Raw genomic sequence first — 14,452 nt, 5'->3', positions numbered from 1 at the left:
AGTTTGATCATGTGACACCTTACTACTGGTTAGCACGGAGAAAGAAGAAAGGAGTCCCTAGCAAGCGGAAACAACCAGAGCCGGGACCAACATGATTTGAATAATGACCAGACAGCAAAAGGTAGAAAAAAATCACTTTATTTTCTGTTTCGGTGATTACATGTCAGATTTGAAATGTGTATCCTGCCAGAGTTGGTGTTAGACCGCGAACATGAGCTAGGATTTAACAGAGAAAGGAAAAGTCTTTTTTGTTTGTTTGTTTTGTTTACACCACAGCACCAGTGTGGGTAGGAGAGGGCAAAGGGGGTGAAGAGGCAAAATATCAGCCCGTTTAAAAAAAAAAATTAAGCCCCCCTCTCTCTCCCGACAAGTGCCCTTCCCCTCTCCCCAAACCAAAAAATCAACCTGATGTGAGGGTCCCACTCCTGACCGGCCCACCGCATCCTTGACTGGCCAACCCATGGTCGGGCCGGATGGACCAACCCCCCTCCCCGTACCTTTAAAAATGTTGGGAGCAGGAGGTGTGCCCAGTCCCTCCTGTTCCTTAGGCCTCCAGTAATCTTCGGGAGCAGAAGAAAGCGCAAAGTCCTCCTGCTTCTATTGCTCTGCTGGTCCGACGCAATAGCAGCCTTAGGCCATGCCCCTGTGCATCATGTGATGCATGGGGAGGGGCCTAAGGACCCAATTAGCTGAGGCACCTCAGGCTCCTCCCTTAGGCCTGGGGCGCCTCAGCCAATCAGGGACTTCCTTAGGGAGGCAATCAGGGACTTCCTTTGACTCCTCTCTAAGGAAGTCCCTGATTGGCTGAGGCGCTCCAGGCCTCTCCCAAAGGAAGAGCCTGAGTTGCCTCAGCCAATCAGATCCTTAGGCCCCTCCCTGTGCATCACATGATGCACCGGGGCATGGCCTAAGGCCGCTATTGTGTTGGACTGGTAAAGCAACAGGAGCAGGAGGACTTTGCGCTTCCTCCTGCTCCCGAAGATTACTGGAGACCTAAGGAGCAGGAGGGACTGGGCACCCCTCCTGCTCCCAACATTTTTAAAGGTACAGGGAGGGGCATTGGTCCAGCCGGCTGGTCCAACCACAAGTGGGCCGGACAGGAGTGTGGTGGGCCAGTGGGGGGATCAGGCCTATGGAGCAGGCGGGACTGACCACCCCTCCTGCTCCCAACTTTTACGTAGGGGGTGGCAATTTTTTATTCTCTTGCTCTCTGCCGCCTTTCCCTGCAATGCATTCCCACTTTAAAACCATGGGCTCACATTGTGGGGAAGGGTGGCAGAGAGCAGGAGAGTCAGGGCAGGCACAGAGTAGGAGAGTCGTGGGAGGCAGAGAGAGTCGTAGCAGGCAGAGAGCAGGTCTAGGCAGAGAGGAGTGGAGTTTTTATACACAAGCGACTGGTCTTCACCAGTCGCTTGTTCTTGATCGGCCAGCCAGTTGGTGTGTCAGAAGAAAAGTTTAGTGAATCGCATCCCTGCCTACTTTGCATGCGTTTCCCCTCATTTGCATGCACGGATTTGAAGCAGATTACAGGATAGGTTTGTGAATCGGGCCGGAGGGAAATCTGCTCGCTAAGGATTCACAAACTGATCGGTACACGATCGGTTTACTTTGTGAATCTAGCCCAGTGGTTCCCAACCCTGTCCTGGAGGAACACCAGGCCAATTGGGTTTTCAGGCTAGCCCTAATGAATATGCATGAAGCAAATTTGCATGCCTATCACTTCCATCATATGCAAATCTCTCTCATGCATATTCATTAGGGCTAGCCTGAAAACCCGATTGGCCTGGTGTTCCTCCAGGACAGGGTTGGGAATCACTGATCTAGCCCATGGACCAGAGCTAAACAGAACTTTAACAGGATGTAGATCAAACAGAAGCCTTTCCACCAAAGTCATCTCTAGTCTGCAGGATCAAACAAGAGTCCTTTTCACACCAAATTCATCTCTGGGCTACTGCAATAAGCAAAAACAATAGATGCTCATCACTCCATTTTAAACCACTTTATTGGGACAGCCTATCAAGCCATTGTAATTCAATCATTTCCACCAAAGACCTAAGATTCTATTTTTAGAACAGGTCTCAGCCTTATAAAAATGAAGCTCAGTAGGGTAAAGATGGACACAGGGACACACACACTCTCCCTCTGGAATCAGCCTGGATCAAGCTACAATTTCTTCTCCCTGGATCACCATGTGGCTTCTCTAGGTCATGCGGCCTCTGCTCGGCCTTCAAAGTACTTTTTCAACCCACATATGACTTTTCAACCCACATAACTTTGAACTTAGAGAAATTTTGCCTGTGTATGTCTGTTAAATCTTAGCTCAAAAGGGCCCATTTGTAACAACTGCCTACCTGCTTGGTTTTCAGTGCTCTCAAATAAATTTTCTGTTTGCTTACATATTTTCTGTGTCTTAGTCTTCATTAAGTAATTATTATTACAGAGCTGTTTTAATCACGTGAGCTAACTTCCACCTCCCCCCAATCAATAGTTCTTTATAATGTATATCTCTCTAAGCCAGAGAGGGATATATATTATTGGTGGAGAATAAATATTAGAAAAATGAACATTGGGAAGTATTTGTAATATTTTAATGGTGTAAAGAACGTGGGCAGTAATTATAACGTAATATCCCTACTTTGGAGAGGGTGAACAACCTGTCTTTATCTACTAAGTCTATTCCCTTCATTATCTTGAATGTTTCGATCATGTCCCCTCTCAGTCTCCTCTTTTCAAGGGAGAAGAGGGCCAGTTTCTCTAATCTCTCGCTGTAACCCATTCTGAGCTCTTCGCGGACAGGATAGAAAATGAAATAAATAAATATATCATTTATGAACTTACAACAACTCAAGATAAGTATTCCATTTAACACGCTAATGTGAATATAGTATTCAAAGGTTATTAAAGTGTTGTTGAGGGCGGTGCAAGGGACATCCGAGTGCTATGATGGTCCCTGTACACAACCGGCGCTAGTACTTGTAATGGTACTTTACAACAGTTTTCGGTTGGTGATCTGGGCACTTTACTAGCACTTGTTGCACTTTATATTTATTTTTTACATATTCAACTTGTGGAGTATTTTTTGGTAATAAATAAATATATTTCATTGCATTTTGGTGGTCTTCAGGTAACATTTGTTTAACCAGCATTCAGGGGATTGGGTAGAGGTATAAACCTCAAAGAATAGCAAAGGGGATGGGGCAGATGTCTTCATCAGCTTTGAATTAAAGCTAAAGACCTGTGGCACTCCTTGGAGAACAAGAAAGATGGTAGTGAAGGTAAGAGTGCCACAGGGTCCATGTGCTTGAATTACCTAGCGGTTCTGAGAGTGTAGAGTGCAAATAAGACACACCTGAATTGAATAACAATACTAAATAATCCGTAATGTTAGTGATAGAGGCAACCTCAGTGTGGAGGATCAGCGAGGGGAGAAAAACTCCAGCGCTTCACATTAAAGGTGCAACACCTCTGCCTGCACACCATCATCGGTGGCCTCACGTGTGCAGAAATCAAAATAATTAATAAGTGCCAAACCATAATAAGGTAATGATAACACTCAGTGTGAAAAAATAACAAAAAAACACTCTGAGAACCCTCCCCAGCCAACTCCCCCAGAAAATATTTAACAAACGGCCACAGCCGACTTATCTTCAAACAGTCATGTTGGTACTAGCTGTGTACAAGATGCCGGGTTCAACCAAGCCCGGTTTTGGGAAATTAATGTCCCTTCATCAGGAACCCACAGATGGAAACAGACGATGGTATAACATGGAGCCAGTCGAGGGGAGATCTTATTTTTTGGATCTTTTAAGTATCTGTGGCAAAGTTTTTTGAGGAGTTTTACATTGTTTAATTACCTAGCAACACTTCTAGGAAAACTGAGCAGCATGGTCAATTAAGAGAAAGATGGGGTAGCAGGGATTTGAAAGAAGATTTGGTGAGAGTTTGAGAGAAAGAGAGACTGCTAAAGGATGACAATGATTTATTTATTTGTTATGATTTATTAACCACCTTTATGAAGAGAATTACCCAGGATGATGCACAAAATGCATCATCATTATCATTGTACCCCACAGTCCTTGTGGGCTGTCAGAGCCAGTGGTAAGAACCATCCTTTTTGCCCATGGTTCCTTCCTGTCCTGAGCTATGAGTCTCATTCCAAACATCTCAGCCTAGCTCTAGAGCAGTGTATCACAAACTGTGTTCCCCCAGCCCAGTGACGGAGGGATTTCCAAAACCCGGAAGTTTGTTTGGGTTTTGGAAGGCATGCAAGCACAAGGCTGCATCTACAGGGCATCTGAGCAAGTGCAGATGTCGATGTGATGACATCGCACACACGCATGTGACATCACCAATCAACATCCACGCGTGCTCAGAGGCCCTGCCCTAGAGTGTCTGTTAAAACCCACCAATGCCTAGCAGTCTCTTTCACATTTCATATTCTGCCCCTAGTAACTAGGGCAAATTATAACCCAGTTGACTATATGCTGTGCATGTTAACCTGTAACCTGTTCTGAGCTCATTGGGAAGAATGGGATCGAAAATGAATTAAATTTATAAATAGTATGGGCCCAGCTTGGTTTGACTATTTTGGAACATGTACTGACCGGGGATGGGACTCTCCTTTCTTGGCCGGCATTTTTGCTTCGGCACGGGATTTGTGACACGGATTTTTTTGCCTATATGCAATTGGACCATTATATTCGTTCCTTGAGGACGGAGGGCCTGCGGCTTGGTTTGGGTGTTAGGCTTCGCTCCTTTTTTGCTGGTTTTGATGAAGGAGGGCTTTCTGTTTCGGCGCTCCATAAGGCGCTTTGCTTGCTGTCCCCGCCTCGCTCTTGGGCCCTCTTGTGCGCTCGTTGGGCCCCGGACTTGGGCCTTCTCCCGACCGATTTGGATGTGGGCGTCCTTATTCGTCGGATCCCGACTCTTTCTGTTTCCGCTGACCTTAGGGAGTGCCAGTTTCGGGTGCTCCATAGGGCGTACTTCACGAGGGTCCAACTGTTTCATTCTGGTTTGGCTGACTCGGATCTTTGTGAGAAATGTGCCGCTTCCCCGAAGTCCTTTTTTCACGCCTTTTGGGGGTGTCCGGTAGTTAAGTCTTTCTGGAGGCAGGTAGTCCGTTATTTGGAGGCTGTGTTGGGCTGTTCTATCCCGCTTACTCCGGTGGGGTTTCTCTTAGATAAATTTGAGGCTTTTCGTTTGCCGCCTGGAGTCGGCAATTTATTCTTGCGGAAGGCGGGCTTGGTGGCTAAAAAGGTCATATTGACTGCGTGGGTGTCCGCGGATCCTCCTGCATATTGGGCATGGCGCAATAGGCTGCATGCTTTACTGTTACTTGAGAGGAGTCAGGTGCGTGGTTCCTTTCGACAAAAAAAATTTTTTCTGCGTGTCTGGGGGCCCTATATTTATTCACTGTCCCCAAGAAGTCGGAGCTTAATTCTTAATAGGTTGCAGATTTGAGCTGTTCTAGGCGGTGGGTGCGTGGACCCGTGGATGCCTCTCCCCGGCTATGGTTGTTATTTTCAAATTTCTTTATTTATTAATTTTTATTTTTCTTTTTTCTTTTTCTTTTTTTCTTTTTTGTTTCTTCGTGTTTTAATGGGAGTGGATGTAGGGGGGCTAGTGTTCCTCTCAGGGCTCATCAGAGTACAGAGCTCTGTTTGCATGATGTTTTGGCCTTTGATGCTTGGGCCTCCCCAGTAGCACGGGGTTGGGATGCTGCTGGTTCTGGGCTGGCAATTTCGTGCTTCTTCCTTCTGCTGCTTGGATGGTTTTGGTTGGGGGTGGGTTGGGGAGGAGTAGGGTTTGGGGTGTGGGGGTGTGGGGGGATTTGTTACTCTTTTCACATGATTGTATTTTTGCAGTGTTCTTTTTGCTTCAATAAAAATTGCTTTACACTAAATTTATAAATAGTAGTCTCTTTTTCTTCCTCAGCACCTCTCTTTGCCACCACTGTCTCTCTTTCTCTTTCTGTCTCTCATCGGGGTGAGGAGATGTACTGAAAGAGAGAACTAGCTAAGGGAGGTCGTTGATAACTACCTGAAGGTCAAGTGCCAAAATATCTATTTTAGCTATCAGTCATTTGTTCTAGCAAAAAAAAGGTTTCAAGTTTATTTAAAATTTGATAAAAAGGCTTATAAAATTTCTAAGCGATGCACATAATAAAAAAATAAAGGTTCCAGTGCTACAAATACCAGGCCCTTGTACAGGAGTGGGGTGATCACCGAGAGACCCACCCACAGTAGCCAGGCCCCCTGCAACCAGCCACAGAATCCATGAGTGTGTTGACCCTGAGCTCTTGTATTAACACTTGGGGTTCATGGGTCATTTTCATCAAGGAAACCCCTGAGTACCTCCTCAAAAAAAGCCCTGAGGCTATGCACCTCAGCCATTTCTTCTCCAAGAAGACAAGCCCTAACCTTTTAAGCCTTTTCTCATATAAAAGCTATTCCATCTACCAATAACACACTGCAGAAAACAATTAGAAAAAAAAAAGAAACGGTTTTATTAATAAAACTGGCAGAAATTAACAATTAGTTAAAAAAAGATAATGGAAGAAGCATTATTCAGGACCATATGGGAGTGCAGATGTGTATCTACATATAAACACAGGGCCAGCCCAGCCACTAGGCAGAATAGATGTCCGCCTAGGGCAGCAGAACTTGGAGTTAGCTTCCTTTGCACCCCCTTCTCACTGCTGGGCTGGCAAATGCTGCTGCCCTCCGAGATTAGCTGGAAAATTTTTTAAAAAGCATGAGTGTTGCCCAGGCACCGTTAGCACAGACAGGTGCTGAAGTGCCACTTTGTCCTATACCCCTATGAGGCATAGTTCCAGTCTAAGGGGAACGGGACAAACAGCACTTGCAGTGTGGATGTGTGCTCATAGGGCTGATGCAGCGTTGATGCTTCTTTTAATTCTGGCTGGTCTAGGAGGAGGTGGGGACAGTGGCAACAGTAGGTTTGGTTGCATAATGGGAAAGGGGGAGATGCTGGTCATGGGAGTAGAAAAAAAAGAGATGAGAGGCTGGCCAATTGGGTAGGAAGAGGTTAGGCTAATGGGAAAGGGTTAAAGGGATAAGGAGATGCTGACCGTGGGCGGGGAAGGGGTAAAGACAGGACGGGGAGAGGGTTGAATACTGGGTGGGGATTTGGCCTGGATGAAGATTTTGCCTAAGGCAGGGGTGTCAAAGTCCTTCCTTGAGGCCGCAATCCAGTCGGGTTTTCAGGATTTCCCCAATGAATATGCAAGAGATCTATTAGCATACAATGAAAGCAGTGCATGCAGATAGATCTCATGCATATTCATTGGGGAAATCCTGAAAACCCGGCTGGATTGCGGCCCTCGAGGAGGGACTTTGACGCCCCTGGCCTAAGGTGGCTGATACCTTTGACCCTGTCCTGTACAATACACCCACCACTGTCCAGGTAACCAAATGCCTTCTACAGCATTCAAATACAGCAGACCTAACAAATGCACAATGTAGCACGTCATGATGCAGTTCAGAGAAAAGGGAGAGGAGGTCTTGCAGTCAGGTCAAGGTAGAGGATATTGGCAGGGCTGGTTCAGCCTGTCCTGAGCAATACAGGATCCCCTGTTCATATTTATATTAATTTAGAAACATTGTGTAAGGTGCAGCAGAGAGAGACTGCATGGAGAACTTCCAGAAAGAGAAATAAGAGACAGGGAATCCACTTTTGTCTTCTAAACTAAATTAAACCTTAGGTTTGTATACCGCATCATCTCTACATTCGCAAAGCTCGACACGGTTAACAGGAGTTAGGGTAAACTGATTTCTACAATTTTCTGCAGGACAAATGTGTGCTGAATGTAGGGACAGTTCTGTGACCCTCTGTGGGACAAATGTGTGTTAAATATGGAGATATTTAAGTAGGCTAGCATGTAACTACATCTATCATGTCCATACAGCTTATATTCCATACATATGTGTTACACTACCCTGCTCTGGCATGTGATTATATGAGTTGTCCCAGATAACCTTGGCAAGGCACATTGCAGAAATGTTTATTCTTTGAAGTAAACCTCCATTTCAGACAAAGAGTTCTGAACTGACTTTTGCAGCCACCATTTCCCTGAGACATGAAGAATGTATTACCTTTCCATGCTGAATTCAATCAATCATGGAGTCAGCGAAAGTCTCATCACAGTCGTTTGGCCCCAGAGTCTGTATAGCTAGCCTTAATTTCTTTTCACCTTACAGTAAATTCTTTGTCTATTCAATTGTTCTGTAAATAAATCATTTTGGAAGTTTAAGAAGAGAGTCTTGTGATTGAAACTGAGTCGGATGTTTAACTTTCTGTCAAAACTGCACATGAATATGTGGAGTGAGGGCTGTACAACATCGCTTTAAAAATGATTAAGCTTTTTCCTATCTTCCAGAAGGTCATTCTCGCTCAACAATGACTCGCTTCAGAGAGCCATCATTCACATCTTCTGGCATTCTCCCAAACATCCTATGCTGTGACTGGGAGAGCATTTTGCAGCTTCATATGGGCTTCCTTTTATGGTCTTTAAGGTTTTTCAGTCACTGGAAGAATCATTCCTGGTTCCCAAATACTCAAAAACCCCAAATGTCTCTTTATCCTTTGTGTTCACTGGGTCTTTGTGGTCAGCAAGCATTTTTAAACATAGGAATGTCCAGCTTTTCCTGCATTTCTTCAGTATTCTTGAGTTTATTCAGTCTTTTTTTTAGAAGACACCCCCAAAATATATGCCATGTTATGAAAAAGAAAAGAAGAACAAATACAGAAAGAATGGTTATACATGATAGCAAATTGAAACAATGTTATAATTTACAAGGAATATAAACAGTGGAATAGTAAGGAGGGATGAGGGGATGGTCCACCCTGGGCGCCATGTTGGGGGGGGTACTGGAACCCCTCCTCCTCTCTGCCCCCACCTCTTCCCCCTCCATACACGCGCCCCCCTTCCCTTCCCCATACCTCTAGTTGAAGTTGTTGTTCTCGGCAATCAACAACGTGCTCTTCACGACCTCGCAGGCTCTCCCACTGACATTACTTCCAGGTGCCGTGGATAGGAAGTGACGTCAGAGGGAGAACCGACGGAATCACGAGGAGCATGTTGATGACCTCCGCGAACAAGAAGTTCAACTAGAGGTACAAGGAAAGGGAAGAGGGGATACGTGGCAGGCTGGATCAGGGAAGGAGTGGGGTGTGGAGATGGGGGCCCTTGGGAATGATTTATTGTCTTGGGATTCTAGGAAATTCTGTGGTGCAGAGCTGTTTCCAGTCAGTATTCCTGATAAACAGCACTAAATCTCTGCTCTGTGTGAGGAAGCTGTGAGGCATTATGTATATGAACTAGTAATCCGCTTAGTTGATAGGCGGCCTAGAAATTTTTTAAATAAATAAATAATTAATTAATTAATGAGGAGTTTCATTATTTCTAAATCAAAGATACTTGGATATACAGATAAAACTGAGGTTGCTCAGATATTGTGTGAATGTGTGTTCTGATACTCTGTGAGCTGATTTCATATTTGAAACATTTTTCCTTTCATGGGAGAGTCAGCTTAGGGATTAAATTATCATCTGTTCTTATGCACATCTATTTAGAAATACATGGCCTTAGCCTAAGAAGACACTGACGTTAGCCTGCATTCATCTAGGGAGATTAGGGTTTTGCTTCTTTTCATTTGTTTACAGATAAGTTAGTAACACACATCTAGATCTTCAGAGAAGCTGCTGGTTCCAGACAGGTGACAGGATAATAACTCAGTGGTACCCAGATCATGAAAGCAGTGATACCGGTGAAAAACAGGATTTTAAAAAATACTTTATTTTTGTGTGCACACACACACACACTGTATATATATATTTTGTATATTATTGAACTGTGGTTCTGAGAAACACTCTCTGGTTTTAAAAGAGTCACCTAATCAAATACTTACCTGTGGTTCTGGATATTCTGGAACAAAGATGATATTAAGCTGAAGGCATGACATGTTTGTTTGAGGTTTAAATATCATTAACTATATTGTGTTATCAATGTAAACTTGATCACACATGAATAGTAAATTAGCTTTGCTATTCATTTATATTTAAATTTAATTTGGCTTGTTTCAACATCTGATAACAATTGTTGGACATACTTATTTAGTTATCTTCCACCCTCAATAGTCATTGTTTTTATTTTAGTTGCAACAAACAAATACAAATATTTAAATATTAACCTCCTTGTTGGTGTGAATTGAAGGGGAAACCTATTAAAACATCTGAACGTGATTATAACATCTCATACATTTAATTGTACGGTAATAATGAAATTGTAATTTAATTGCATCACATCACATCACCACTAGGGGGTTTTACATATAGTAGGAAAAGTTTTCACTGCAACACTGTGGTTTTTTGTAATCTGGCAGGAGCCAGGCCTTTTCATTTACTCTAAAATGATACTTGTGTGCACATTGTGACTTTCTGTAAACTGACAGAAGTCAGTCTCTTTTGATGGTTGGAACTGAAATGTGAGATGATATAAGTTTAATCCTAAATCTCCAGACCTGTGAAGAGAACAGGCTTCTGTGTATATTTGTTTGGAAGCCACCATTAAAAGAAATTTATTTTACTTTTACACTGAGGCTTGACTGTTTCAGTGGAGATTCCATGCCCTTCCCCTGCTCACGCTATCTCAAAGTTACTATTACTAATAATGTGTGTGTGTAAGAGGAACTGGTCATTGTACCTAAATTAGCGAACAGAAGCACAAGCACTCCTCACCTCTCTTCCACTTCTTCAATGGTTTCAGGCAAAGGCTGGTCCTTAGTTTCTGGAAGAAAACAGGCGATGATGCCGCTAACCAGAGGTGCTCCACCATAGATGATGGGTGGCAGGGAGGACATATATTCACTGGTCATCTTCACAATGGGAGCCACAATACCACCCACTCGGGCCATGGTTTGCCCCAGTCCCAGCCCACTCTGTCTGTGAGAGCAGAGGAAGAAAAAAATATTAATATATAAAATCACTGAGTGGGCAAAATCACAAAAGGTCTCAATTGCACAGCTCTAGACCATAGTCTTCAGGTACTTGATGGCACCCCAGGTCTCTGCTAATAGATCTTAAGACCTGTCTTAAGCTTGCTAATTGAATTGACAAGATAATTCTGCCATATTTATAACAAAAAATACATTGGATGTGATGCATGCCCATGAAACACAAATCTATCTTATTCAGGTTTAGTGAATAGAAAGTCAAATCACACTTCTTAGGCCTTGTCTATTGGCACCTTTCAATAGAAATCCTTTCTTCAACTATCTGTGTGATTTAGGCATGGATCATAGTGACAACCCATATGCGATTCAAACATGGATCCTGATGGCAATATATATGTGATTCAGGCATCGATTCTTGTGGTAATGAGTATATGATTCTTGCATGAATCCTGGTGGTCACATAGGTAAACAGGAGATGCTACCTTCTCAAGGTAAAAGGCAAGAAAAACAGCGAAGGCGACAATTTTTAAAATTTTATGTTATTAGGCTTGATATGTACGTGTTTCAGCCCTGTGGCCTATATGGAGTCTATATGGTATTTGTGCGAAAGAAATTGAAAAATTGTCAACTGATTATTCATCTTTTCAACAATGTCCTGGATGTTAAAAATCATTTTAAAAAAGCATATACTCTCTTATGATCCGTATGTGTCTGCTGCTGAATGCACAAAAACATGAACGTGTTGAATCTAATAACATAAAATAAAAAAATTGAGCACCCAAGGTCGCCTTTGTTGTGAATCCTGGTAGTAATGTGTCTGATTCAGACATGGGCTCTGGTACTATCAAGTGAGGCTGTCTTGCATTTCCAATCAATTGAAAGGAAAATCTTCAATCTAGGCACCTGTATTTTCAAACTTTTTGCAACATAAATGTCTAGAATACTAGCACTTATGTGTGTAAATGTATTCTGATGTGCCTTACATAGCATGAAAATGCAAGGGAGTGAACACATGGGGTAGAGGAGGGGTCTCAAAGATCCTCCTTGAGGGCCGCAATCCAGTCGGGTTTTCAGGATTTCCCCAATGAATATACATGAGATCTATGTGCATGCACTGCTTTCAATGCATATTCATTGGGGAAATCCTGAAAACCCGACTGGATTGCGGCCCTCAAGGAGGGACTTTGAGATCCCTGGGGTAGAGCATGGGAATATGGGCGGGGCTCACACACACATCTTACAGAATACTGTAAATCAGTGTTCTTCAACCTTTTTACACCCGTGGACCGGCAGAAATAAAAGAATTATTTTGTGGACCGGCAAACTACTAAGACCGAAATAAAAAACACATTTTCGCCCCGTCTCCGCAAGTTCGGTCCCCACAAACCATCTGATCCCATCTGCACAAGCCTCAGTTATGATTTTATATTGAACGTATTTTATTAAAATATAAAAAGAAACAATATTCTGTACAATTGTCATTTTATAAATATAAATATTCAGAGCAAGGACCAACAAAACCCCTGTCTCCCCTCCCCTTCACATATATCCCCTCTACTATCAAGAAAACTGAACAAGCCAAATTATTACAGAATGCTACACAGAAATATCATGCTAACAGAATACTGCAGTCACACATGATAGGAATAGTGTTAGGCTTTGCAGTCCCCAGTTATGTCTCTAGCAGGATATATATTTCAAATCTGATATATTGTAATGACAAAATAGAAATAAAATGATTTTTTTCTACCTTTTGTGGTCTCTGCTTTCAACTTCTTTCCACCCTTCCTTCCAGCGTCTGCCCGTTCCTTTCACTGTCTGGCCTCTCCCCCTTCCATATGTATCTGACTTCTTTCTATGCTCCTCTCCCCTTTCCATCCAGCCTGTGCCTCCTCTCTCCTTTTTACATCATTCATTCCAGCTTCACTGCTTTCTTCATTTTTATCTCTCCTACACCAGATCTAGCATATTTATCCCTCTCTCATTTCTCTGCTGACCCCCTTTCCAGCATCAATCTCTCTCTACTTTCTCATTCCTGTCTCTCCCCTTTCCCTCCTCTAATCTCCTTGCCAGCTGTTTACTTCCTTTTTTCCTTCTCCCTTCCCTCCTCCCCCCTATCCAACAGTAGCTCTCTTCCCATCCCTTTCCCTCTTCCCCTCCCAGCAGCATCTCTCTTTCTACCTCCCTCCAGGTGCAGTAGCAGCTCTCCCTTTATCCAACAGCTTCCCAGCCTCCAACAGTGGCTTCCTCTCCTTCCAGCAGCTCTCAGTACTTGCCTGCAGCAGTGATTTCCTTAGGCAGCCTTGGGTCCATTGCCGCCTCTGAGGAAAGGGGAAGTTGCCAAAGTGAATCACTGCCCTGGTAAGTACAGAGCTGCTAGGAGAGGAGACAGTCACTGTTGAAGGCTCCCCATGATCTTACTCCTGCTGTGCCCTGCACATTCGCGACCCCCCCCCCCCAAGCCGGCAAAAAACAGCTTTGCACCGCAGGCCCTGCCGCCCAAGACGAGCTGGAGGCCCCTACCCGCCGCATCCTGCACGTGGGCAGACTCTCAGCACAAACGCTGCTGATGGCCCCAATCGACATGCTGACCTCCCCGCGCACGCTGACCATCTCCTCTCTGCCTGCACTTTCTCCGCGGCCCTCTTCAGTGACTCGGCAGGGGCAGCGATCAAGACAGGCTGCTGATATTGGGATCTTTCCTCTCTGAGTCCCACCTATTTTGTTTCAACTTCCTGTTTCCGCATAGGCGAGACTCACAGAGGGAATGCCCGACGTCGGCAGCCTGTCTTGATCGCCCGAGGCTGGGAGGAACAGAAGATTTCCGAACACCACCAGGGCAGGAAATTTAACGGCGTCCATCTCGCCGGTCCTGTGCGGACCGGCAGGAATTTTCTGCGGACCGGCACCGGTCCGCGGACCGGCGGTTGAAGAACTGTGCTGTAAATTATACACAATCCTGCTGCATTTAGGATCTCACACTTATGCCAGTTCTATGATGGGTGTAACTGCAAGCTTGAAACTGTTAGATGTGTCAATACTGGGTTACGCTAGCGGCTAGCAGAACCTGAGTGCCCAAGTACCTTTATAGAATACTGTAGGCTCCTACCATGTATTCTACAGAGTGCTTAAATGGAGGGCCAGTTGTAGAATTGCCCCTTAATTACATCAGTGACCGAGATGTTAACTGGTACCAATTTAACCTATTACGATAGAGGCACTTACATTGGCTAGCTACACCGATGAAGGCACCTAATTTTAGGTGGATTTTATAGAATTTGGGGGTTAGTGTACAACTGTCTGGGGTGTACATGTGAGCAGATCAAAGATGTATCATAGTCGTGTCACCAGGTGATGCATGCAACATGTAGATCAGGGGTGTCCAACCTGTGGCCCGAGGGCTGCATGCGGCCCCGTGAAGTATTTTGTGCGGCCCCGGTCAAGGGCGATGCAGTGTTTTCCTCTGCTGCCCCCGGGTG

The 14,452-nt window shown here is 44.3% G+C and overlaps 2 protein-coding genes across 2 annotated transcripts in view; one reads left to right on the top strand and one right to left on the bottom strand.

Moving 5' to 3' along the window:
• Positions 1–14,452, top strand: part of LOC117365368 (solute carrier family 22 member 6-A-like) — a 130,275-nt gene that overhangs the window by 96,679 nt on the left and 19,144 nt on the right. The window lies entirely within an intron of this gene.
• Positions 6,482–14,452, bottom strand: part of LOC117365367 (solute carrier family 22 member 6-A-like) — a 49,613-nt gene continuing 41,642 nt past the window's right edge. Inside the window, exons 9-10 of the mRNA XM_033955732.1 lie at positions 10,759–10,962; positions 6,482–8,700 (exon numbers count right to left, since the gene is read on the bottom strand). Of these exons, the coding sequence (XP_033811623.1) occupies positions 8,628–8,700; positions 10,759–10,962 (277 nt within the window). The 3' untranslated portion in view covers positions 6,482–8,627. The remainder of the gene's footprint in view (positions 8,701–10,758; positions 10,963–14,452) is intronic.

The sequence above is a fragment of the Geotrypetes seraphini genome, chromosome 8, assembly GCF_902459505.1.
Source record: "Geotrypetes seraphini chromosome 8, aGeoSer1.1, whole genome shotgun sequence".
NCBI lineage: Eukaryota > Metazoa > Chordata > Amphibia > Gymnophiona > Dermophiidae > Geotrypetes > Geotrypetes seraphini.
The sequence above is the reverse complement of the archived record's forward strand: the minus strand, read 5'-3'. Positions and strand labels throughout refer to the sequence as shown.